The sequence below is a fragment of the Dermacentor andersoni genome, chromosome 5 (assembly GCF_023375885.2).
Source record: "Dermacentor andersoni chromosome 5, qqDerAnde1_hic_scaffold, whole genome shotgun sequence".
Lineage (NCBI taxonomy): Eukaryota > Metazoa > Arthropoda > Arachnida > Ixodida > Ixodidae > Dermacentor > Dermacentor andersoni.
In genome coordinates, this window is record NC_092818.1 from 80,811,257 (window position 1) to 80,838,802 (window position 27,546).

At 45.8% G+C, this 27,546-nt stretch overlaps 1 protein-coding gene and 1 long non-coding RNA gene across 2 annotated transcripts in view; one reads left to right on the forward strand and one right to left on the reverse strand.

The window, feature by feature from the left end:
* LOC140218486 (uncharacterized) overlaps window positions 1-27,546 on the forward strand; it is an 876,148-nt gene that overhangs the window by 58,829 nt on the left and 789,773 nt on the right. The window lies entirely within an intron of this gene.
* Window positions 19,123-27,546, reverse strand: part of LOC126530814 (uncharacterized) — a 205,946-nt gene continuing 197,522 nt past the window's right edge. The window contains exons 7-8 of the mRNA XM_050178100.3: window positions 26,369-26,755; window positions 19,123-22,052 (exon numbers count right to left, since the gene is read on the reverse strand). Of these exons, the coding sequence (XP_050034057.1) occupies window positions 21,925-22,052; window positions 26,369-26,755 (515 nt within the window). The 3' untranslated portion in view covers window positions 19,123-21,924. The remainder of the gene's footprint in view (window positions 22,053-26,368; window positions 26,756-27,546) is intronic.

Here is a 27,546-nt window from a genome sequence, read left to right on the forward strand (position 1 = left end):
TTGCTGAGGATTTTCGGCAGGCCGATCATGGCCACGTTGAAGAGAAAGGGTAACAATACCGAGCACTGTGGCGTTCCCCCACTGCGCAGTTTTTTGTAGTCCTACTTGATTCCTCCTATCGTGATTGTGCTATGCGGTTCGAGAGGAAGTCCCGGGCGTAGGTGTTGACCATGCGACCTACCCCCAGGTCCCGGAGGTGGGCTAGGATAGCCTTGTGTGTAATATTATCGAAGGCATTCTTCAGTTCCAGTCCTCAGATTACCTTTAATCGCGCTCCTTTAACCCTACGCGTTGAGGATGTGATGTTTGATTTGCAATAAGACGTCCTTCGCGGACAGTTTCAGCCTGAACCCGTTCATCATGAGCACATACAGACCTGTGTCCTCCATATGGTTGCTTAATCTGCCAAGGACGACGGGCTCGATCAACTTCCCCACGCACGAAGTAGAGAGATGGGCCTGAAGTTTTCAATCAGTAATTGTTTTCGCAGTTTTCTACAGATTATGGCTAGCTTATCGTATTTTGCACCAAGCTAGCCGTAATCTGCCGTGATCGTTTTTGGTTTCGCTCGTACTATTCTTGTGTGTGTCAATTTTACTGTACCATCTTCTGCGTGCTATTCATTGCTATTCAGATGCGTGGGATAAAATGTTTACCGTATTCTTTTAGACTGCGGGAAGAAATCCATTGGACAGTCGGGAAGAAGCTTCAATGATCGCTTACGAGAACATTGGAACAATGTTAGCAATCTGGTAAAGACTGATCATCTAGCCACACACTGCTTGCGTTGTGGCTGTAAACCCTTGTTTGACAAAACACAAGCGGTATCCGGAAACCCGGATCAAGTGAATGGGGAGATTATCGAGCCGTTCGAAATCCCTAGAAATAATAATTCTAAGTTGCCCATCTGTTTCACAATCAAACGAAGAAATCTTTTTCCTATAGCGGTAGTTATTTGTGGTGGATGATTATGCCAAAAAGTGATCTATGCAGCGACGGTGGCTTTTTGTTCCTGTTGTGCCATGGTATATATGCGTTAGCCATGTGCAGTACCAAAAAAAAAAAAAAAAACAAAGAAACTCTGCGCTATTCATTCTCTGTAAAGAAAGATGGCGAACGAAGCTGTGCATGTGGGCCCCTTAATGCCGAACTGCAGATCCACCGCGGGTCGGCCCGGCATTTTACTATCTTCGGTATCGGCCCACGTACGGGGAGTTCTTAACGCCTGCTTCACATCTGCCGAGGGTCCACACGATATTGCACTATATTCGGGATCGGCCCACGTATGTGCTTAACGCCTGCTTCACATCCGCCGCAGGTCAGCCCGGCATTGCACTATCTTTGGGATCGGCTCACGTATGGGTAGTGCTTAACACCTGCGCCACCTACGCCGCGGGTAGGTCCGGCATTGCACTATGTTCGGATTTTTTTTTCTACACGCATACATGATAGTGGCGAAAGTAGCCCTTAACAGCTTTACTGTAATTCAGTTGTTGATAGCGCTCTGTGATCGTGCCCTTCTGTAGTCCCACGTGTTCTCTTGCGCTCGACCTCAAGAGAATTGTATGCTGACAATCTATGCCTAACGCATGCCCCATAAAATAACAAGTTTGCTCTCGTGACGATTGTATTGAAACATGTACTTGTTCATCCTTTTGCCAGGGACTGCCTTTCCCTTGCTAGGAACCTAATGTTATCGCTCATGCCAAGCGCCTCTTCATGATTTCAAACTTATTCAATTCCTATCGTTGATTTTTTTTTCTATTGTTTGTGGTCTTGCCGAACGGTGTGCAATCAGGTTGTACGTGCGACGCGAATGATGTTGTATTTTCCGGGAGGCGCAGGCATCAGCGGTAACGCTGGAACTTTCGACGATCTATCTATAAAGCCGGGAATACATGGAGCGTTTTGAGGCGATTTTCGCCTCACGGCGCCGATTTGACGCCCGGCGTCGAGAAAAACGCCCGCCGTCGCCGATCAGGACCGGCTAGATTTTGACGCGGCGCGCACGCGTCTGACGCTACCGGAAGTGCCTGTCGGAGTCACTTCCGTCTGTTTTCGGCGGGAGCGGCCAGCCATCTCACCCTTCCTTGCCGTGCCTTGAACACTTCGCGCGCGTGTGCTGGTCAGCACCATGGCTACGTCGGCGAAAGCATACCTTGTAATGTGTATAGACATATTAGTGGGGTATCTATTGCATAATTTATTAATTATAACACAAGCAAACAACATATAAGCATTGTTCGTTTATTTAGTGGTAGCCAAAACATTTTTGCCTTGTCTGGCCACACTGCGGCGGCGTTCGCCGCTTGTACGCCTCAAGTAGCCTGGCCGGCGTCCCGCCAGCAAGTTTTTTTTTTTTTTTTTTTTTTTGGCGCGCGATAATCGCAGGAGAAAAACGCCCCATGTAGCCCCCGCTTTCAAGCCGAATCGCTTGGCCCGCAGGTCAGATTTCGACAATCGTGGACTGTGCTCGCCGATATCTTTGCACTTTGAGTGTAACTTGACTTTCTGTACACAGGTTCGCCCAATAGAAAGGCTTCACCGTAACCACCACCGCTTCACTATAACCCTCTTTTTTAGCCTTATTACCGGCTTAACAGCGACCGGATGCGGCATAATGTTCATGGATGTGGAAAGCAGGATGTAGGTCCTAAACGGAAGGTTATTCACGCACGCAGTTCTCGTTTTTAAGCGCTTTGTGCTAACGCGTCCGAGCATATGCGATGGCGTGCCGACACCCGCGCGCCCGAGCGCTCTCGTTCCTCACAACGGCATCAGCCATTCAGGCTCACCCGGCCGTGCCTAACGCGCAGCTGAGGCCGAGCTGTGGTGCGCTAGACGGGCTGCGGCTTTCCGGTGTCCCTAAAACATGGAGCGTTTGTTTTTTACCATTCCATTCAAAGCAATTCCTAGCGCTCTTTCGTTCTATCATCTTCAGTGCTTTCATGGCGACAGGTTTGTTGCACAGTCTGCAATGGCTTCATGGGGATGGGTTGTTGTATAGTCTACAACGACTTCATGAGGAGGTGTTGTATAGACCGTTTTTTCGTAGGCGCCGCCACATTGTGAGCGTAGTGGCGCCGCCTATGAGCAGCGCCATACTGGCTTGGGTGAAAGCGGTGCTTTGCATGGCAGGTATACGCTCGGCGGTAGGTTTTGGCGTTTGTTTTCGCGGTCGAGTGGTCTGTTTAGTATGACGTGCGTCTTCTACGTGGTAAACGGTTCTGTGAGACGTGCTGAAGTTGTTTAATGCGTCATGGCCGGTATTTCTGCTGGCGTTGAGGTGGACGGAACACGCAGCGCGATGTGTGCGCGCATATTTGAGCCTGCAATCAGCCTCTGAGGTCAATTGTGTATTTATGGATGTTCCAATCACTAATGCGACCTTATTGTAGTATTACCCTCTATTTCTAAGCTGCGGTTTAGGAGCCATGAAACATACGCGACGATCGTAACAGCGTGGGTACCGTTCTGCTACGATAGGAGCTCTGCTGTTATACTTTGACAAGCGCTCAAACTGTTCGCTGCAGGTTACATTGCGTGACTACTTGGTTGGATGGATGATATTTCCACCCATGAATAAAATAGTTTTGGCTAGTAATAGCAGCATACCTCACAGTCTGAATTAAGCTTGTCCAGCAAAGCGACCGTTTACGAGCTGCGCGAGCGTCCTAAGCAGTAGTAGGTGCTGGATTACAGATATCTTTGTTCTATATAGCACATGGTCCAAGCATACGGCATCAGCGGTTATATATTTATAAACATTGTGCGGCGTTATCCCGTTTTCTCTTGCTTTTTAGAGAAAGACGATGATAACCGATTTTTTTTTTTTCGGTTGTGTTCGTTCAGTTCTCTACGACGCACTCACACGTATTACGGAAATTTTGCGCTAAAAAATAGACATCGCATTCTTTTTATGCGAATCCTCTCATATATTATGGCTGTATACAGGCCAAAAAGGCAATGCCGAAGCACACAGCTTATATATGTATCGTGCTGGCTCACCAACCGCAGTGATCGCTGTGTTGAGCGGCGCCATGGGCCTCATGCAGCAAGGCTAGCGTAGACATATGGTAATTTCAAGCACACCAGACTTGAAATGCGTGAGAACGATGCCAGTGTATCACAAATATTTGATAGCGCCTGTCGCTCAAATGTTTCGTGTTTGCCTTAGGTTGGCCGTGCACGAGCATGCGCTCTTATGTTTTACTCCCTACGCCAATCGATCAGACAGTGAGCTCATTTACCATTTAATACTGGTAATACAGAGACGCCGGTTTTCTTTGTTGAATTAAAATCGATATAAGCAAAATAGTAAACACATACACGCACCGCGACTTATAGTGCGCGTCACATTTTTGCGCCCGCAAGACATATTTCCGCCTACAGTAGTCACCGATGCGCCGAAAGGCTTCCCTGATGACCTTATACGAACTAACATGGTGTAAATTGCACAAGGTAAGATCTAAAACATCTCGAAATCGTTCCGCAGCACGCGACAGCAATACTTTCAGGCAGCGCCGCGCCGGATCGCCCAAGCCAGAGAGGAGGAAAGGCTCTCCACGCGCCCTATCCTCCTCGCCCGATGAAACGGTCTATAGTCTGGAACGGCTTCATGAGGATGGGTTGTTGTATGGTGGGCCACGGCTTCATGAGGATTGGTTGTTGCATAGTTTGCAACGGCTGCATAAACAGCCATATTCGGCTGTATATGCTATAATTGGCGCCTCAATGCGACTAATGCAGAATTTTTACCTGTTGCTCTTTAAGACTCAGCCTCTGATGGAAAAAAAAGAAGGAACCGCGTAGGGGTGAATCTTACCAGCGACGCACTTGCGCATTACTTTGGCGAAAGTATTACTATGAAATCGCCGCTAACTTACTCACACCTTACTTATGTATTCTAAGTGGTCACGATTCTCACCGTGTATGGTACGTATAGGGGGCGATCATTTTGTAGGTTTTCCAGAATTAAAATAGTTGCCTGTGGCAGATAGCATATTTCTTGTCCCTGAGTTGGATTATCGGAAGAGGCAGACATTACTGGCACGAGAAATTTAACCACGTGTGCAACTACATAAAAACCTACTTAATAACTTCTTAATTATTCCTTTACGACAAATATTGCAATTCACAAATTGTAGCCGGTGAGCTTGCAAGACGTATCCGCTTGAAATCAATCCAAAATGACACCGGCTTATATTATTATTATTATTATTATTATTATTATTATTATTATTATTATTATTATTATTATTATTATTATTATTATTATTATTTCCCAAAATGGGAAACGAAATGCATGGGTGCTCCATATACATTTGTGATTCAATGCATAAGAAAGCGTGTTGTTTAAAAAGTAAATGGAAGAGTGCATTTTTACGCCAACTTTGATGACGCAGATCTCCAAGCTGGTATCAATCTTTAATTCTTTAATTTCTCATGCTAGTAATGTCTGCCTGCCTGAATAACCCAGCTAAAGAACTATAATTACGCTTTCTGCAGCAGGCGATCTTTAAAAATTTGGGAAATCTTCAAAATGATCACCCCGTAGATTAGCTTCGAAACACTTTAAGCTCAATGGGGGGCTTTTTACGATTCTTCTCAATAGCCTAGCGGCCATAGCTTTGCTTGGTCCTAGAAAACGGTCCTGTGATTTTGCTTGCAGAGTACTTCTTGCGCAATGTCTACTGCGAATTAAGGGAATTCTGCGCTATACTTGCTCCGCTACCATACGGTTTGTTTCGTACCGTGCAAACCCTCGGCGCTTAAAGGAGAGAGAGATTCAGCATTTCTTTAACAGCTTCTATTGTCCTTTTTTTTTCGAGCAGCGATAAAATTGGGGAGGGGACGGCGATGCAGCGCAGTATCTAGCAAGACGTTCAGACAGCTGCCATTGTACTTACAATCACGACCTGACACCGGCACCCCCTACAGCCTGTCTGTTGTCCGATATAGTGGATGATGCCATGCCAATTGCCGTCCTCCCCCCCCCTCCCCCCCACACACACACTCTAACCCACCTCGCCATTCGCGCATCTCCTTGTTATCAGTCGAGATATCTACAAGTATTTTCCATCATATCAGTTAAGCGTCCTAGCAAAAATACGGCAATGCAAAAATAAATTTTATGATGATTGCTTATACCGAGCGTTTCATGCTGCTTGAACCAAGGTTTAAAGGAAAAGTCATAGACGTTAGGCAATTCAGATCAGCGGCGTACTGTAGTATTCAACGAAGTACGATTAGTTAGCTAAGCAGGTAAGTTAGATTATGCAAAATATGGGAAGATCTCTCAAATACGAAAATGTTCGCCTGACTAAGCGTTGTCGCGTCGTGATCACTGTGCTCTGAAACGTGCCAATGCATGAATCAACAGCGCCATTAGCCTAGCACGTTTCCGCTGAAGAATTAAGGGGACATTAAGCCACGCGTCGGCTTCGAAGTTCACACCGGCAATTCCTGCCTAATGCACAGCTGAAAGTCACAGGCGTGGTGATAGCGAAAACAAAATGAAAAATCTGAAAATCGTGTTCACCCTGCCACATCTTATGTCACATCGCACTTGGTTGAAACTGTTGTTCTTTTCGTGGAGTGTCCTACAATAATTACTGCAGGAAACTTTGGTCCTGCGATCGTTCAGCCACCATGGGAATGATGGGAAGTACATGGATTTGTCTCACCTTCGTGCTTGTGCCTTGAGACGTTCTTGCGGCTTTGTTTACTGCGCTTTCTCTGCCTTTCTTGGCCTGCGTTTTGAACCAACGTATACTTTTCTAAATGCACCAGGTAATAGGAGTTTTCGAACAGTCGTAATCTCTAATAAGTTCGGTGGTTCCGCCTATATACCGAGGGGGCCAAACTGAAGCGCGCCAAGCGTCACAAGGCGCCGGCTTACCCGCGGGAACATCTTAAGGGCGTGCGATGTCGCTTGTCGGCGCACGCGTCTGTAGCGTAATAAAAGAAAAAGAGAGAGAGAGAAAAGAAAGAAGCGTCTGTGGCGTAATGTTGCAATATCTGGCTTTTGTGCTAGAGGTGCTCTGTCCAAATCCCCATCGTCGGACAATTTTATTTATGGTTATTCACATTAACTTATGACGTTGTACTTTGTGGAAAATGATAAGTTTACGAAGTCACGCCACCGTTTGAAGCCACAAGGACGACGTTTGGGCAAATCCATGGACTAACCGTGATTCCCGAGCTAGCTGAGGCGCTACGCTTGCAGCTTCCATAAACGGTTGGCACCACAGTTCCCTCTAGTAATTATTGCATGAAACTTTATGGTTCATTCACACGCTCCACGATTGAGCGCGCTGCGATTGCAGCGCGCAAATGGGCAACCATGTAGGAATTATCGCATTTCGCGAGGAAGGAATATCCGAGTCGGTAAGATTTTCTATGCAGCTGAACCTCGGACGTTTCATAGGACGCTCTACAATTTCATCATTGGAAGGTTTTATTTTACTTTTGCGACTTTAGCAGTTCATCAAATAAGCTTGACTAATTATGGACATGAAGAGAATGCAAAAAAAAAAGGCGTGAATCGCTTTACACACACCGGCGGACAAGATTCGTTTAGCGGTGACCTCCTATAGTGCACCCAAATATTTTAAAACGTTGGCAAAAGCTAGCTGGGATAGAGTGTACCGCCTACAACTGTGCTGTTGGGCCAGCTTCGTTCTGTACAAAATTACGTAATGAGATAACAAACGTCCCTTAAATATTGCCACTACAACAAACCTTATACAGATTCATTCAACGGATACGTTAAAATTTATATGAAGTGGAGCTTTGTGAAGTTGTTAGTTTAATGTTATCAAACTGAATGTGATGCGTAATATTGTGTTTATTTCGTCGTACACATGCAATGTGTAATCTCATGCCTTGTTTATGCACCGCCCAGGTCACAACTAGGGCTGTGCAAATGTTCGGAACCTTCAAACAAAGAGTCTAATATTGTCCTGGTTGATTCGGTCTTCGAATAGTATAGTCACTATTGGTGAATAGAAATATTTTCACGCGAGCCCTTCCGGATTTTTCTGGGCGGGGCTGCTGGGTACTGCTGCGTTTCTCTCCAAAACGCTCGCACGAAGGATAGCCCTAAAACATCTACTGCCATTACAGGTGTCTTGGCTGCTGCCCTTGTTTCGTACGGATTTACTCAGCGATGAAATAAATGATGCCTGAGTATCCTCATTACAACAAATATACGTCATCAATTACCAAATTCCCTTAATAAAAGAAATCTTTCCATTACTACTTTCGTAGGCTTTCCGGTTTCGCGCACCAGCCTGGGCAGCCTTTCGCCGGTTAAAGTGCAGTTTATTGCAAGATCTACAGAATACGCCAGCTATAGTGAGCCTGCCGATCCTAGATACCGGGTCTCAGCAATTTGCCTGATTCCTGGAGACAGTAGCCATTGTGCGGATACGTGGGTCATGCGGCGAGCGTCCCGGCTTCTCGCAGTCTTCACTGGCAGGCAGGAAATGGCTATGATGCAAGTCTCTGAGCGGAATAGAATGAATAGGTTCGCATCTATTTGCACGCTTAACGATAGCTTCACTTTTCAGATTCTGTCATGTGGGTTGGACCTGCTTAATTTTTTTTCCCATAGTTTTCTAATTTTTCAGTACGTCAATTGTGCGTGATTACACAAAAATTGGAACAAGTGTACGATAACTGTCAGCGCCCGAGAGCATAATATCGACGGAAAAAACAACAGTTTACGTAGTGAAGCACATTGTACGTCAATCAGGGAGTCAGGCTTTACTGGCTATACGGCGATACTTCGCACTCTTCGAGGAGCCCTTTGTATGCAAACTAACTATTTCACTGTTGTCATCAGGGCATTTTAAAGTTCATTGCAGGACCAAGGCCTCTACCAAAGATCTTGAATTAACCCCGTCTTGTGTTGGGCGAGTCCAAATTATGCATAATAATTTCTTAATTTCATCACAAAAATTAGCTATTGTTGTCAATGTTTCACGCTTCTGTGTATTCCTTCTTTTTTTATTTCCTAGCACAATACCGTCAATGCTGAAATATAACCCCCATAAGCCTGGGAATATTTTAAATCCAAACCTCGATATCATCACAGTAAGTGTTACCGGTGGTATCGGCCAGACTATTCCCTTTGACCAATGTGCGTCAGCGCCCAATAAGGTCTTTTAGCTTCGCTGCAAACTCTAATTCATCATTATAAGGGGTAGAACACTTCAGTTTTCTTTTAAGGTTTCGTATAAAAATACTTCGCAGTGGTGTCATTCTCGCTGGTATGCCCCACCCCAAATCAGTAACAATAACGGATATAGCAAGAATACCTCGAGAAGACGAGAAACACTAGTTTATTCTGTGCCCCGACAGCAATCGCTACAACCGTCTGAAATGGCACCAGCCTAACTTTAATTGGCGATTACGAACACTGAGGAAGCCTAACTTGAAGTATGTGTGTTTTGTGAGTGGTAGTAATGAGGTGAAGTGTAAATGGCCAGCAGGCGCATGCGCTCTCTATCGTTTAAACAGACGCCTCACATATACACGTCAAAACGCTTGTGTCATTGAGTTATATTTTCTATTTTGATATACAAGGGCGAATGAGAAGTCTGTGTCGGTATTTTTTATTAGCCAAAGTAAGGTACATACAGGTAATTACAAATATAACGTACTATTCTACGCATCTTACACTATATTTCCGCATAGTCCTCACACCGGTTCAGATATTTGTCCCGAACGCAGCACTAAATTTGACATGCCCCTGTGGTAGAAATCGTCCGGCTGACTGTGGAACCAACGTTGGACTGCTGTCTCGGCTTCATCGTTGCACGAGAATCACTGTTCTGCCAGAAACATTTCCGCACAAAATTCTAAGCACCCTGAAAATGTCCTTTAGGTGAACACGCCGATCCGCTTTCACCTTTACATCTACCCGGGAAATGTCAGTCAGCGACGCATGCGACCTCCCCGAACGCTCATTGTCATGCAAGTCTTCACGGCCTTTTCCGATCTCACAACACCACCACCTCACACTTCTCAAAGCGAGACACACACCCCCACACGTGGGCTGCATTTCCCTGTGGATTTCGATGGGCGTTCGTCCCTTGCTTCACAGAAAACGAGTCACACTTCGTTGCTCGTACGCCGTGGACGTGTGAAGCACAACCGCCATCCTCAACAACTTACAGCAGCTCCGAGCCGCGGAGCTACCAGGCCGGGCCGGTCCAACAAAAATCCACCGCTGGGAATAGATATGTTGACTTGGTATTTACAGCCGTAATTTAGCTAAAAAAGTAGGGCGAAAACTTTCTCATTCGCCCTCGTACATTGCCTTGTGTTTGCAACATTGCACATATATGTCCTTAAGCATTACGTTGCATGTGAGCTAATATCCACAAGCAATGGCGACTTTAATGTTACTGTTGTATAAAATGTTCTTCAATAATTGCTGGAACTTGCGAAGAAGGTTCGCTTAACACCGATTCCCACATGGGCTTAAGATCTACCATGTTCTTTTCCGTCAAGCTTACTATTAAGTGCTGCGGCCTCTACTTCATTCGTTAGAGCATATAGGGGAGCACCCGATTCTATCCGCTGACACTTGCTAAGTAGGTTTAAGACCTGAGGCTTCGCTACTTGTGTTCACGCGTGGTATGAAAAAGCATACATGACGCAAAAGTAAACTGTGCCACAATAATTATCTTAATTTATCTCCATTGAAGCACAACGTGTTCTAAGTTGCCCACGTCATTGTGCCCAGAACGGTAGGCAGATTTGATGTATCTGGTGCTTCACACACTCCGTACAACCGCTGCCTTGCTGCGAATGAAATCCCAGGACACGCACCAGGCGCCGATCTGGAATTGGTTTGTTGTCTATGTTGGCTGAATTAGATGGGAGTTTTTTTTCGCTTTTACTCCGTGGTAGGAGCTTAACATGACAATGTATTTGGTTATGCATACATATATATATGCATACATATATATATATATATATATATATATATATATATGGGGCCATCATTTGTGATGAAGGATGTGTTCACTCATCTATCATCTCATCACCTTTCTTCGCTGAATGCCGATTTGCGAAGGTAGCCACCTGAAAATAATGGTAAATCCGATGTGCTGTACTAATTGCTGTAATATCTGCAGCAGTGCCTTAAAAAAGAGCAGCAGGCTCAGGCTGCTCTTGAGTTTCCGCAAGGCTGCTTCAATGGTGACCGTCGCTGGCCCCGTCACACTAGCCCCAGAAAGTTTGCTGGTGTTCCAAAAACCCGGTGTTATGTACGTCCGCGATGTCCTCTCTTCCTTTTACCGCTTCTTCCTCTTTTTCTTCTTCTCTCTATCTCCCTCCCTCCAGTTATAGACTGACGATTCTGTTGACAAAGAGAATGGAGCTAGTGCAGCTGCTTACGTCATCCTGGTTCTCAATGTCTCATGGGCTGCCAGATTTCAGCACATCGTGCCTCTTACGGCATAAGAAAAAGCTGCACTCGCAACTAAGCTTTATTTATTTATTTATTTACTTATTTATTTATTTTTTATTTATTTATTTATTTATTTATTTATTTATTTATTTATTTATTTATTTATTTATTTATTTATTTAATGATTTCTATATTCTCAAGGCCCGAAGGTATTACAGAGAAGAGAGGCGTACAAAATCGCAGGCGCATTTCTTGGAATTGTCAGCGTTTACTATAGTGGCGATGTAGGCATGCAGGAAGGTGGTTCCATTCGTTGCAGCTGCAATGAATAAACTAATTCAGGCGGGTTTCGGTGAGGCACAATCAAACTTCTATCTCAAGCTGATCGTTGGTGCGGGATTACACGTAGCACAGAGGTAAAAACAAATTGGTTGTTAAGAGGGGTGTCACGCAATAGGAGGACTGCCTTTAACACGTACATAAATGTATACCGTGGGCGAGCAAAAATTGCATTTGGCCACAAAACAAACATTAGAACAATAATTTATTCAGTTCTTCTTTGTTTTATCTTTCAATCTACCAAATCAACTTTTAGGTTACACGGTACTTACCTGCTATACGGCACTATTCCCCCATACTTTGTTCATGTTTATTGCTTTCATCGTAATAAACACTCCCCTTATTAGCCAGCGCTTTCTGGTGCGTGTTCATTCCGTCCGTTTTTCTCCTGCGCTGTTTCCGCGTTGAATTCCATGTATAGTCGTCGACTCAGTTTGCACGCTACACATTCATGCACACGTGCTTACTTGATGATGACACCCTGCTTTCCTCTCGAGTTCGTTCTACTGCCGCTTAGGTGTGCCGTCCAAGAGTGGACGTAAATATGCAGCCCTGGTCTCCACAATACGAGGGCTATTTAATCGTCTGCACAAAAGCGCGCAAATCAATTTGCAATGTGCAATGAAAGGAGTAGATGCTGGTGTGGAGGCTACGCTGTAAACCGAAATAACTACCAGGTGGGAGTATAATGCTTCTCCTCTATGCAATGCTCCATACCGTCCTTCTACTGGATGTACGGGAAATGTACGCGAGATTACCGTGCCCTCGCTAAGCGCCAGCATCACTTAATTCGGTTGATGAACACTCGGAATTAATTTAGGATTTGCGTGTAGCCATCGTGGCACGCCGTAGCGACAATCTGGAAAGCAAGAAGCTGGCTCGAGATTGCGTTAGGAAGCAAAGTGGAAGAAAGTTGTCCTGCGGTGAACACAAAGGAAGCTTTTTTTTGGTGCCTTCAACGTCGACTCGGTGTTTCAGGTACACGGGCCGAGCATCTACGCAAAGCTGTTTAAGTCGCCTCCTGCAGGCGCCTATACCTGGCGGAGACGGTCCCTTTTTCTTTCCCGAATCAGCAGGCACTGGACTCCCACGTAACTTTGCGTGAGTGGAGGTGCTTTGCGCGCGCCCTAATAACGCCCGTTTCACTCCCAGTGCTTTTTGGTCAGGCTTAAAATAAAGCACAAGACAAAAGGGTCAATCTCTGGCGCACGGATGGATAGGTCCCGCCCACATTTCTCTGTCTTGCCACCCGACTCCGCCCTATTTTTTGCCACCATCAGCGCTCCTGCTTAACCAGACCTGTCTTGTAAGCACGCAGAGACCTTCTTGAGAGGGTCGAGTGTTTACGGGTAATTAAATGCTCAATGGCCGATCCCCTTTACGGGACTAGTTTGATTTCCACAATAATTAAGAACTCGAGCTATAGCAGAAGAGCAGTTGCTTCTGCCCTTTTTGAAAGCTGCCGTTTCTTGCATTTAGCGGTGAAAAGAAACGCACCGTTGTTCGGAGAACCCTAGCTGCGGCTTTGTTACGTCGCAGCTGATTGTGGTCTATTAGAGTTCCAGTTTCTCAGTTATAGAAATCCACTCAGATTGCTGTAATAAATTGCGATTGTAGAAGGAACCAGCTGCGAGCAAAATGTTACCTAAAGGCAAATTTAGCGCAGCGGAATGCGGTCATAGCCAGCCAGTTGGAACCATTGCAACCTTTTACTAAGCGTGAGTGAGACACCGCCTGTTCGCCCCAACTTTCGCTGTGTTTCAGCCTGGAACGTACAGCGGTCTTTTATGTTCACTTGTGTGATATTTTGTATGCTTTTCTAAATCTATGCATGCGACTTTTCCTATGGCCAAAGAATTGCCCTGTAGTATAAATAAAACAATAAAAAATAAAATAAATAAATAAATAAATAAATAGGAAAGGCACGGTGCTTCACCACGAAGAAAAATCTGGTGTTATACCCTACACCATGAAGAGAGGTTACCTTAACGTAAAGAAATAAGAAAGTAGAGAGAAAGACAGCGAGAGAAAGGGAACACCGACACGCAGTAAAAGCTGGTCTCTATCACCGAATACTATCACAGTGTAGTAGCACTTGTAGCAGTAAGAACACCAATTCAGAATGGTAATATCCGGATGCTACCCGAGCGCTCACTCAGAGATTAAGGCAACTGTTACAATGTGACAAGAAAAAGTTATTAAAATCCTGAAATTTGTATTTTAGAAATGGCAGTTCACCCGGCTTTCTATTTACTTCCGCAAGCAAGACTGTACTATCGCGCTAAGCATCAGCTACAATGCGAAAGCGGGGGCGGTAAAGCGGGCTCGCGTAGTAGCTAATACAGAGCGCAAATATACTCCTGATTGAGCGCCTTTATACTCCTGATTAGACGCGGATAGCTATTCGCCCCCTCAACAGCCTCTCATTCTCCTCAGACTTTTTTTTATCAAACAAACCACGTCCGAACTCTATAGCACACTAGCACACTCTATCGCATACTAGCATCACCAAACAAAAACAAAAATGCTGGTGTCCCACGTGCTATAACCACGATCAGATTATGGCGAACGCAGTACCGAGAGATCCCGGGTTAATTTGAACGTCTTGGTTTCTTTAACGTGCACCCAATGCACGGTACACGGGTGTTTTTTGCATTTCGCTCCGATAGAAATGTGGCCGCCGTGGTCGGGATTTCGTCCTCCGACCTCGCGTATAGCAGCGTAACGCCAATGTCACTAAATAACCATGAGGGATAGCGTAACGAAACCGAGTAGGTGTTCGTGACGTGGATAGTTCTTTTGCGATAGAACTTAATGGACACTCCAGTCGCATTTCTGCCGCCGACGTAAATGGTGGCGTTGGCGTCGCCGTGATGTTCCGTATAAATCCCAAGGGTGGTAACATATAGCATAGCCGTATGCTGGATGGGCGAGTGAAAGCGTGCGAAGGCGAGCCGACGCTGGTGGCTCGATCTCGCGCGCACAATGTAGGAAAGCGGAGACGAATCACTCCGTTTTCCATCACGCGCAAGGCATAGGGGGGTGGGGGAGGCGTTCTACTAGGGCGGCAGCCCAGGCCCTACCGAGGGCGAATAGCTCCATGTGGGCTCTGTTCTCGCTGTCTAATCGGTTTAACACACTCCGAAGAAGGTCGCGTTCAATGCAATGGAAATTACAAGAACACAACACGTGCTCGATCGTCTTCACAGTTGCATCAGTCACAGATCGGTGTGTCAGACATTTCAATAAGGAATGAGCACGCTTTCGTAAAAGCCACCCCAAACCAGAGGTAGCACAGTAAAGTTGCATCATGGCGGGAGATGTTCGATGGAATCTGCAGCTTCACTGTAGGATCCAGCCTGTGGAGACGACAGTTGGAGAAAATCGGGGTGTTCCAGAAAGTGTTTGTCTTGGTTTGCAGTCAAGCGCACGCTCTAAAACATTTTTTGGGCTGTTACATTTGTGCCAGCAGCTTGAGATTGCTTCGTAACTTCTCTGTCTTCAAGCAATCTTAAGAAGATACTTAAGCCCAAAGTGCCTAGTTGTAGCCGATACGATAGCGCATGAGCGCAGTCACGTGACTTGTTTCATATTTCGCAGGCTTTCTTCAATGGCCGAAAAAAAAAATCACCACGCGGCATGCACGCTGCCACAAAAAAATTAGATCGGTCGTTTCTGAACGCCCTCTACACCGCAACAAAGCGCACTTGGACTAAAGTAAACAATAAAAATTTTGCATAAGTGATTTTAGGTAAAGAACCAATTAAATGGAATATAAAAACAACTTAAAGGAGTGTCAGATGACGGCAAACCATATGCTGTTGGTTTCATTCAGCTGCGACTAACCACTTTTATTAAATCATTGGTTCAAGTTACGTGGAACACCCTGTACGTAAGGTGTCCCAGCTGATGTTAATCAAGCTGTTCAACGAAAACAAAATATTAACTAGAAACGCTGAAGAAGATACGATCTCAAGACCCACGGTATTCGATAGTCAGACCTGTGACAACCGAAATCCGTAATTTTATAATTATACCTCTAATCTTTCTTTTCGTTGAGCAGCGTACCAAACGTCAGCTGCGACACAAGGTATAACCGTAACGTATTTCCTTCCTCCTTTTTTTTTCTTTTCCGGCTCTATTACTCCGAAGGTAGTTTGCAACCGATCCCTTTACACGCAAATGCAACCATGTAGGCGGCTACAATCATGACAGCAGCATATATGCAAACTTAAATGTACGTTCATACCACTTCACCAGGCTACAAGAACTAAATTTGATCAAAGAATGGAATGCGTGAATACTGTCAGCAAGGCCTCGAACTTTACGCACCGTCTGAATACTTACCACGCACGAGGGAGTAAATCCGTAAAAGTGGGAATCTTTACTCATAATAATTTAATACACACACAACTATTCGGAGCATGTAATTCATTCCGAAAACGCCGGTCCTTCACAAGTGTCCTCGCACCACAGCCTGAGAATTCAGCAGTAGTCAGTCCCCGACGAATCGTGCCGACTTACCTTGCACTTTCAGGAACTTTATGGAGTAATAAGACAAGCAGAAAGGCATTACGTCCCATATTTGGAAGTAAGGTCGCTGTAAACCTCGCGGGCCGCGTGCACAAGCGCCTTCGTCATTCTTGCAATCGCGTCACTTCTCTACGAGGCCACAGAGTCACCCCTTGTCGTCCACCCGCTCCACTTTCTTGTTGCGTCACGCTATACAGCACCCGGTCAGCGCACCTCCGTACACGACTGTGTATGCACACACTTGCTCACTACCACCTCGCGCTCCCAACTTCGGCCTATGTTTTCAGAGGACCGGCGCACTCACACCACCGCCGCGGAAGGCTCTGTACGCGGGTCAGACACATTTGAGTTGGTCGTAGAGCAGCAGTTGTGAGGACTTCACTCGCCGTCTCCATACACGCCCGCGACGAAGCGACGACCAAAGTTGATACGAAGCAATCAGTCGCTCCTTTCTTCCTGTCAGTGCTGCGGACGCCGTTCGGCGCTCTTCGCCTTCCAGAAGGCACGAACGTCGGTGGAACGGCGCACGAAACGAGAATTCGCGCGCGGTAAGAACCGCGACGATCCCGGAGCGTGGAGAAGGCGGCTTTGCTTCCGCGGTTGCTATGACGTCGCCTGCCATTTGCTCCAGCTGCTCCGCCGCCACTTTGGTCAGAAAGGCACGTGACTTCCACCGCTGTGTCGCCCGCGCAGCAGTTGCGTATTTCATCCACGGGGTGTCGCCAGTCAGCAGTGTTGACGTCGGCTGTTACGTAGGCGCCCGCCTTCATTTTCTCCCTCCTTGCTACTCTTGACTGCGTCTCCAAAAAATGGATGGGGATAGCGCTAGGTGAGAGGGGGTTTAAAAGGAGGAGCCAGGCGCCAAATCGAAATGTGATGTCATGAATCAGTAAAACTGCTTCTCCGTGGAACTCATATCGCGTAAAGAAATCAAGGCTGAGCTTTTAAGTGAGGCGCCTCTGCAGAGCTACCCCCCATGATGCCACCAAAGCAAGAAAATAAGCCAATCATTCAAGGAGTGAACTGAGCATGCTGGGTTGGACAACAGTAGAAATACCCACTTGTTTTCGTGCAGGAGGCGCGCCTTGACAGTTTGAGAGGCTGGTCAATGAGTTTGCGAAGCGATGTTATAGCCATTAAAGAGACGTAGGGCTCAGCCGTTACGTGTCGCTAAGTTAGTCCTGGGCAACACTCTTCACCAACAGAATTTTTCGTCCTATGTGCGTCAAAATTCCGATGTGAATAAACTATCGACATTTAGATTTTGCTCTGAAATAAAATTCCGGAAGGGACACTTTCTTAATTTCATCCTTAGGTTAAGCTTCAGAGATTGCAATAAATATCTTACTAGTGAGATGGGCATATACTGCGCAGCACCGTGGATATTTTCTGCTCTTGTCCCTAGTGAGACCTCTCGCCGGCACCTCCGAACGCGCCAAACCCGAAACGCGCAGCTTTCCAACTTCACTCTCCTCATTCTCGCACGCACGCACGCACGCACGCACGCACGCACGCACACACACACACACACACACGCACGCACACACACACGCACGCACGCACACGCACACGCACACGCACACGCACACGCACACGCACACACACACACACCTGTGAGCAGGGCGACACACGTAGCGTTGACGATGACTACCGCGATGTGGATGCTGAAAAAAACACTCAGTGACGTACCCAGATTCTAAGAGCGACTAACTGCTGGGCCCACTTGTATGCTCTCCCACTTAAACGTACCGAAATAGCAACCCGATATGAACGATGCGATCGACAAACGTGATGAAAATCAATTCAATATTTCCTAGCAGAGGAATTTGTGTAACAGTGCCGCGCTGCACACGTGCTTTAGATGAAAGAAAAACTGTCCATAAGATTGTGCGTAAAACTATAGATGAGTGCACGTCATCGGTTCACGGGCGCGATAATTACGAAGTGAGGAAAATACATGACTTAAACATATTAAATAAAGATTAGCAGGCCGAAATTGTAACGGACCACACTTACCTTGTTTCTCAAGCGTCGTCTTCCTTAGAGGAGGGCCACTTCGGTGTGTCGTCGAACACCAGCGTGCTCTTGGGCCATCGCTGCGTTCATTCCCAGCCCTTACGAATAACGTGCTAAATTGTTTGCTAAATTCGCGAATACTCAACTTAGTTTAATGTTCAGTGGGATGCTGCAGTAGAATACATACAGCTGCAGCTATGGTTGTGCTGCATTGCGAAAGAGACTGCTGTTTGTTTTTGTTGTTGTTTTTTTTACTTTGGATCCACAAAATAAAAAGCGTACGACTGTAGGAGCAAGAAGTCTCTCCTGTACCAATACATACTCGAAAAAATGTCATTTTCGCATCACAAGCAAAGTACTGGAATCGATGTGCAAAAATATCACTTCTCGTCTCGTCGATGAAAATACCATATTAATATCTTAAGCCTAAGCTATCCTTATATTTATGAACCTTTATAAACATTACTTACCACGTAGTGATGTCCATGAGAACTGTCTATTATTATAATATTTCCTTGCTAAAGGCAATGCTGAACTCTATTTGCTCTTCCGATTTGTCTCTCCCCATAAATCAGATAAAACTACAACTGTTCAAGTTCCCGAGGCTCAAATTCACTTGAAAAAAATTCACATCGCAGTAACCGCAGGCGGTACTCCAGAGCCCAGAGGAAACTTATTCGGATTGGAAATTGGTGACGATGCGTTTTCAACAGTGCCGCTCAAATACGTGCACTGTGTTCTTTTGCTTGTCCCCGTCTTAAGTGGAGCTGTTGAAGACGACCCGGAAGAAAACACACGATAGCCACACATTTCCCGCACCCGACCATTTTATTGCCCAAAGATTTGCTGCCGCGCTTTTCGTCGACACCAGCAATATGCTGCGGGATCAAGTGTCAGGCGGTCACTAGTGCGAAGAACAACTCTCTTTATTCACACACTCCGCGCATGCGTGATGTGCTCGCATGTCATTGGGTGAGCGTCGAAAGGCGTAACATGTCTTCCTGCCATACATACCCTATGTACCGTGCGTGAGCATAAAGGTGTACGCTTTCTCTTTTATTTACAATATTTATAAGAGCAGCTGTCCCCGTGGCGCAAGAAGTAAGTGATCCGTATAACCAAAAAAATATAGATCTTAAACTCCGGTATTGTTTCGTAAAACATTAGAGGTGTGCTTAAAGTACGCACCTAGTGGTACTGCTTTTGCTTGCCCCATTTACACAGGCTGCATCGTCAGGTGGGTTCCACTGTGTGATATTAAAGACCGTCTTCAGGGAACGAAAGCATCTATCAGTTACCTGCCGCAGTCACTAATAAAGGCGCGTGGTTTGTTTCAAATGTAGTGCTTGATTGTTTACCATCTTGTCATGTTACACGCCAGAAAGAATAACCCTCGGTTTAGCGGTGGTACATAATATTGAGATCCTTTTCATAGTGACACAAAGCTATTGCGAAACTCTCTACTGAGCTCGAGTAAATGACCACTCCGGAACTCGAAATATATTTGCTGTAGATTGTAAAGCGTCCACTAAGCTCCACGAAACTAGGGATCCAGAAACAAGAACATGTATATTGGTGGCGATTCGAATTCGTGGCGAGTCAGAACAAGCAGCGAATAGCAGTAGCGGAATGCCGCAAGGTGGAGGTAAGTCCATGACAGAGAACCTGTGACCCACCCGTCGAAGCTACAAAGCTACGAGCTTCCTTTGTACTTCGTGCTGCGCTCGGGTGGTCGGACAATTTTTCTTTTCAGCATGAAAAAATGGAGGAGAAGAGACATTCACGAGTAGCTGAGGAAACGTTAAATAACCACAGGGGAAGCGAACTTGAGATCAGGGCCACTTTTATACGTTATTCAAGCGACGGGGAGGTAAAGTGTCGTTAGCTGGTATGATTTCGCGTACATCGCAGCTCTACGCTCTAATATGATCACTAAGTGGGAAGTTTCAAATCAGTGCCAAAGTACACGACGTTGTGGATATGTGTCAACAAAAGCGTCTAAAGTTCCTCTCAAGGTGGTTATGAATCGAGATATGAGTCAGTTCACGAATGTCGGAACTGTAACAAGCCGTGCCTAGTCGGGCATACTATCCGAAGCATACTTTACGTTTATCGTAATTTGAACTAGTCTTTTCCTACGCCAATTTTCCAGGAGTGACTAAAAATTGGTCATAGAAGAAAAGCGAGCAATGGAACAAGGACACCGTAGGCGATTCTCGTGAGGAAAACAAACAGGACAACAGAAGCGCGGGGTTAACAGCATGTTTAGTGAATGTCTAGTGCCATACAAAATGTAGATCATTTATGCAATAAGGAATGTATCCCAAAACGTGTTGTTTGAGAGAGGGAGAGTGCGCAAAATTTATCTATTTTATAAATGTAACCTTGCTTTTTTTTAATTACTGAAATTCGCTTTATGATTTTTTTTCCAAATATTTCAAAGCTGTACATGTTACTAATGCCGAACCGCCACATTTTATTGCCTCAAACGTTAGCATCAAACGGTGCCTGGAAAATTATGATTAAATGAACAGAAAGTGATACTAGTTCGTTTTGATTCACCTTCAAAATGTTTCCAGCGCGAAGAGCGCAAGTACAACGCACAAGCACAAACTGAAAAATTGTGTCGGACAACTGTTCAGTATCGCCTTTTACGATCAAAAGCAACTTCCAAGCCACCGCGACTCGGGACAGAGACATTGTCAGTGCAACCTCGAGGCTCCAAATGATCGCACGTGTTCGAGGTCATTTCGTTCGCCAACACAGCTGCACCGCTGCTGCCGCTAACACTGCTCCGAACCGCTGAAGATTCTCTCCACACATTCATTCGTATCTCCAAGCAGCCACCCCCTATTCTCCCTCCTTCAACAGACACGCTTGTCTACATAGCCACAATAACACGAGTTTAGCCCATAAGCGCAACTCACTTGTGAAATGTGTTCTTTGCGCATAGAGGGAGCAAACAGACAACAGTTCATCTTTCACCATGTCATCTACTGAAGCCAAGTCATGAGTGCGATGAAAGACAGGCTCCTTTTAACCGGAATAGGCACAGCAACCTCGCGTATAGACCACGCGTACGGACCCGAGCTCCAGAAGGGTCGCTGCAGTGCAGCTGAGTTACTTCTTTCTTACAGCACACGACCACCACTGCATCAGTTGTGTGGTTTTCTTTTTCCGAGTTGAACCTTGTCTGCCGGAAGCCTTTAGAAAGCTGGAACCCTTCTGACGTGGCAGCCCGTAGTTCTAAGCTCGCGGTTCAAAACAGAGCCTCCTCGGGAAAAAAATGTGGGAAGCGGCTTGTGCGGTGAAGTCGCGAGGGACTTGTAAGAAGGTGCAGGGCGCAGGACGCCGAAGCAGCCGGTGCATCTGATGGTGTAGTGGAGATTGTCTTTGAGGTGACTCTTCAATCCTTCGCTTTCTAATTTAAGTACACTGCGGAGCTTCGTCGTGGAGCAACGAGCAAAGAAGTTGGCGCGCGTATTAGCGCGGTCTGTCTAGGCCTTGCGCTGCGTCCATGTCGCATGTCCGAGGCGTGAGAGTTTGTTTTTTCTTTTTTTTTTTTCGTGGTCGCACCACGCAGGACACTAGAGAGCCACAGGTAAGCGGTATCACAAATGCGTCCTTGTCGACACCGTAGCAACCTGCACCACTGGGACCGGGATCAGTTGTACGGCGAATGCGACCAACAGTAGCAGCACGGCTGCCGGCGCCGACAGAGTGGTTGAGGCGTCCCGCACTGTAAAGTACAAACATATGAATGATAGAGTGCCCTTTGGTGAATACAGGAGAGGTCTGCCAGGCGGCGTGCGTAGCGCGCTATTTCAGATGGTTATTATGAATAACTAAAGATATGCAGAGTGCACGTCACATTATATGCAACATGCGCTAAAAACACATTAGAACACACTACTCATTCAGACCATTGTCACTGACACAACTGAATGAAGTAGACAAGGCCAGTAATCTATGACGTTTACTCAGATGTAGATGGTTTGACGAAATCCCGCATTATTGGTGGCTATGTCACACCTAAAAAAAACACGAGGACACCTTGACAGACACATGGCTTAGGCGAATTGAAAACACGTGACCCTTTACGCACACGGCATGCGCGAAATGTTGAGAAAACGCTGTGCACGTGTGCCATTCTCCCTTAGTAAGCTTCCTGTCAGTCATCGTGTCACATTTTTCTGGCCCTGTACTCACAATGTCGCTAATACATTAACCACAATAAAAAGTAAGATTATAACGTTTAAAAATGAGTTGACAGAAGTATTTTGCTTTAGGCTTGCCTTGGGGCTAGGTGAAAATAGAACGCAAGCCTTAATCAATGTAAGTTCGAGAGCGTTTCATTCTCTGCGCTCATGTTCACGTTTTGTGTAGAAGTCTTAACTTCTGCAGCGCTGTTTTCCAATTATGAAGTCCTAAGAGCCTAAAGCAAGGCGCTTGTCATTTATGCTTAAATTTGATTTTAACGTAAGTAATCTGGAACTGAAGTGTAATAACCTGCCTTTTTTGTTGTTGTTGTTGCCATCGTACTCTCTGATATCTTCTATACTGGCGCATATTTATTCTCAGGCTCGTTTTTCTGTGCTCCTTCTATTCTCTCAGAAACACGTCATCAATATAGTTTCCGTTCTTAAAGAAAATAAAGAACCACCTAATGCACAATACAAGTTCGCCATGGCGTCCAACAGGTGTGTGATCTTACCGAAAGCATGACATAGCTTAAATGTAAAAACGGCGAAAAAAATTGGAATTGTTCAGCGCGGACGCTTCGTTTTACGGATGCTGCGATAAAAACTCGGCAGCGCTCATAGCACAGACTCTAATATTTTATGCCTAAACAGGAGGATGTTTTGATATAAGCAAGCTTCATAATGCCTTCTCGCAATTCACGATTAGTGTTTACAGCTTCCCGCCATTGGCGTGTGAAATTTCTGTTTCGTTTTCCATCTTGTTGCCAACAGACCATCTGAACGTACCGTTGTCGACCTGTGGTACACAAGTGAAGTGTGATTGCTAGTCGTACCTCGCACCCCGTTAGCATTGCACTATTCAGCGTAGCGCTGACCATGAAGCTCAGTGCTGCGTGGAGAGTTTCATCGATGTTATTGAAGATGGATGTGTCTCTCATTCGAAAGAGGATGTTCGTTCTTTACTGGCTCAATGTTCGCCATCTAGCACATAAGCAATATCGAGTACCAACAAGCTGAACACTCCATAACGTCCACGCAAACGCCAGCCAATTGTCATTCACTCTTCTCACACGCTGTAATGTGCTTATGATGGTGTAAATTTGTACGTTATCTCACTGTTTTCTACCGTCTTCGCTGACCGCCTTTCGTCCTTTCGTTTTAGTGAGGTTCACCTTGGCCTACCCCAGTGTAGGGCAGCCAACCAGTCAGTCTCTTGATTGGTTAACATCCCTGCCTTCCGTATATCCTCTCTCTCTCTCTCTCTCTCTCTCTCTCTCTCTCCTTGGCCTATAGACACACTTGTCAATAAATTACGGTAATGCTGTTCACATTGTTTTCCGAGTACTTTGTTTCCGGGGCAGTGAATACAACCACCACAACTGTCTTAAGTCAGCCGGCACATCCAGTTTGTATGAAATCATGTGACCATCAGATGACAAATGAGGATGCGTTGCCTAAGGCAACAGGGGCTGTGGAACCAATAACAAAAGTTATTTGATTCCGTAGCATGACAAAACCACAAAGCTGTGGTAGAAGGACTCAACTTGTGCAAAGTTTCAGCTTGATTTCTTCCTTCTCCAATTCGCAGTGACGGGCGGTTATTTCATTGTTATTTTCAATTGTTTCGGAAAGATTTTGTCGGCTCAACCGGCACAGTGAGAGTTTTCCAGGCCTCTTTTCTTAACCGCGCCCACTTAACACAGACGCCGTAGTGTTTTTTCTATATCCTGGAAAACCATCTTTGAGACCGCGGTTTTAATCTTTCACAGGAATCTGCTGTTCGTCTGCCAGTGATATTTCCGGGGCGCTGCAATTGAAAAGATTTCGAAAATTCATATTCGCATTTTGCATCTACCTCAAAGTTCCGCAAGTTCCGGTGTCTTTTCTGCACTGCATTCATTCCATGAGTGTTTTTTCTTCTCCTATTATTCAGTTTACTCGTAGTAAACATCCATAGTGCCCCTCTCGGCCTATAGCCAGACTTTCTTCGGCACATTCATTCATGGTAACTGCCTCGTTCCTGTGCCAGTTCTTAAGCCAAGTTTCCTATTGGCACCAACACACCCACACCTTTTTAATTTTTCCTCTGTAATGGATGAAACACGGATCGCATCCTTGCAAAACTTCATTTGCGCCTAACTATTAGTCCTCTTTCACGGGTTGCCCCCGACGGTGGCTCTGTCCACACTTTCTGCGGACGTTTTCTTCTTTACGCTTATGAGTACGTGTAGTGTTCTTAAGGGCTTTTCTATGAAACGCAACACGTTAAATCTATAACGTGAAAGTGAACGCGGGACAATACGGCAGCTGTAATAATAAGAAAATAAAGGAACGCGCGGGAATGTCAGTCGGTATTCATATAAGCATCACGCAGTTTGTTGCCGCATCTCGTGGCTGCGGGACACAACAGAAAGAGCCGGTCCTCAGAGAGGATGGCCGCACAAAATAAACTATAACAGACGGACAGTGAAGAAACAACAAGCCTAAACGACATGCGTGCAATTTGCCTCCCTCTTTTACTGACTAAATAAACGTAAACGCTCGATCATTGAGCGTAAGTATTTTCTCTTTAGTGAAGGTGGACTCGGTGCAGATCACCGTAAGTTATCACGCGGTCATGTGTGCTTTTCTATCAGCGCACAATACGAAATTGTTACTTGCTTGACTACCATACCTCTCCCGACTATCAAAAGCAACCGGAAAACCATAACTACGCGCGTCCCAAGCAACTTGATCTGCGCGATTTGGGTCAACTTGAACGCGTATTGATGAAACTCGGTGGGACGGCGACCAGAACATTCACAACAGGACTAGCGCTGATTGTCAGCAGAATTTAGATAGGAAGAAGATCACCCATTTAGAGCCATGCGGAAAACTGAACTCGTATGAACATGACTATAAAGGGCTGGTGCTTTTTTCAAACAAGTTTATTTGACAGCGAGCGCTAGTCTTGCTCTGCTTGTCTTTCTCCTCGTCCCATCGCGCTGCTTCAGTGTCTGTTTACGGGCACCTATAGTGCACCGCAAATGCTAATGCATTTGAATGTATCCATCCAAACGGAAGCTACAAGAGTACATGTAGTGGAACATTGAGGTATTGGAGTGCTCTTGAGAAAAACTCCAAGCTCAGAAAGAAAAAAGGAAGTATTCTGCTTACTGTGACTGTGTGAGAAATAAATCTATCAACATCACATTATGACACCCCATTGACAGCCAGTAGTTAAAACTTGCCAGCGTGCGTTTCAAAGCCAAATTTGCAGTGCATATCGTGTAGGCGTAACAAGAGCGCAAACACGCGTTGCAATGGCTGAATACTTATGACGCTGTGCCACCGAACAAAAGGTCTGGGGTTGGATTCCCTACCACCACTTCCGTCATTCTATGCGGGCGTAATGCAAAACATTCGTGTACAGTAATTTAACCATTTGTTGACAAAACCCCCGCACTAATATTTATTCTGGAACGGTGTCCATCAGAGCCCGCTACTCAGGACTTGAAAGGATAACAAACATCAGTTTAAGACCAACGGGTACATAGTATACTGTCAAATATGAACGAACGTTGCAGTTTCGAAAGACTAGTGAAAAAGAAAAATGAACTGCGAGCCTGGGACTCACAGCTCCGTAAATATGAGAGAGAGAGAGAGAGAGAGAGAGAGAGAGAGAGAGGGGAGGGAGGGAGAGAGGGAGGGAGGGATATTAGGAAGGCAGGGATGTTAACCAGTCAAGGGTCTGGTTGGCTACCATACGCGGGGGGAAGGGGGAAGGGGAAGAGAGAGAAAGGAGATAAGAGAGAGGGCATAGAGACGACAAATGCCGTAAAAAAAAAATGAAAGCCGAAGGAAACGTCCGTGCCTCGGCTCGTGTTCTCGCTGATGTGGAGTCCAGACTTCTGGTGGCGGCCTCCGGAGGACGAGGAAGACCCGAACACGAGTTCCTCGTTGCTCATCGTGTAGACTCTGGAGATGGTGGCGGTGCACTTGAGCTTCATGTTGCCGCCCCGGAAGTGGTCCTCGGTGAGCACGAAGCGCAGGCCGAGCGAGGCCGTCTCCAGGCCGTCGGCGTGCAGCGTGGTCGAGTACTCGGTGGTTCCGTCGGCGCCGGCCACGGCCACGTCGTTCACGTACCAGCGCAGCGTGGCGGCGGGCTTCGACTTGGCCGAGGTGCAGTTGACGCTCACGGTGTCGCCGATGCGGTACTGCGCCTGGCCCCCCGTGATGCGCGGGCCCTCGGTCGGAAGTACTGCGCACGCAGCGGCGACAGCGTGCGTTATACTGCGGGCCGCTCGCCACTGAACAAGAATGAACTAGTTTGGACTTTATTTGTACAGTATTCTTTGTCTACACAATTGCTTATTGATTTGAAGGAAAACATTTCAGTATTAGCACGAAAAATATAAAGCTGAACGTTCTTTTCTTTTACCTGCAGGTTATTATGTGAGGATGTCACAGATATTTTTTTCTTTCTTCTGTTCCTGTTGCTTCTTGTGCAGAAGTGCTCAAAACTTCTCAGTTTTTTTAGTCTAATATTCCTACGGAGTGTAGTATAGTTTCTTTTGTTGCTGATAAAGAACTGACTCTCCATTCGAGCAGCCGCTGATGAAATCTTTGATGTCACTGCCATCAGGTGCGGGAAGTTGAGGCAGCGGTGTCGAGACTTGCGTTTCGTTTTTATTTCTGCATTTCTCGCTTGCCGAGCTTGCTCTAACTGCGAAAATAAGCTCTTTGTCATCGCAGATGCACAATTGACGAACAAATTATAACTTATACAGCTTCTGCTTCATCATTATTTCTCGTGCCCTTCTTTTGTCAACGCAATACAACCGCATTACTTGATGCTCTTGTTTGAGCGAGTTTGACGCAGTTTCAGAATCCGGATAATGGAAGCTTTAAAGGATGACGGCAGTAAACTTAACAGTTAATCTTCCTTAAAGAAGCAAGAAAGAAAACGCAAGTGGACTAAGTTATTGTTACCGAGCAATGCGCGCAATGAAGGTTCTACTAATAATCATGGTACGCTAACATTTCGTAATT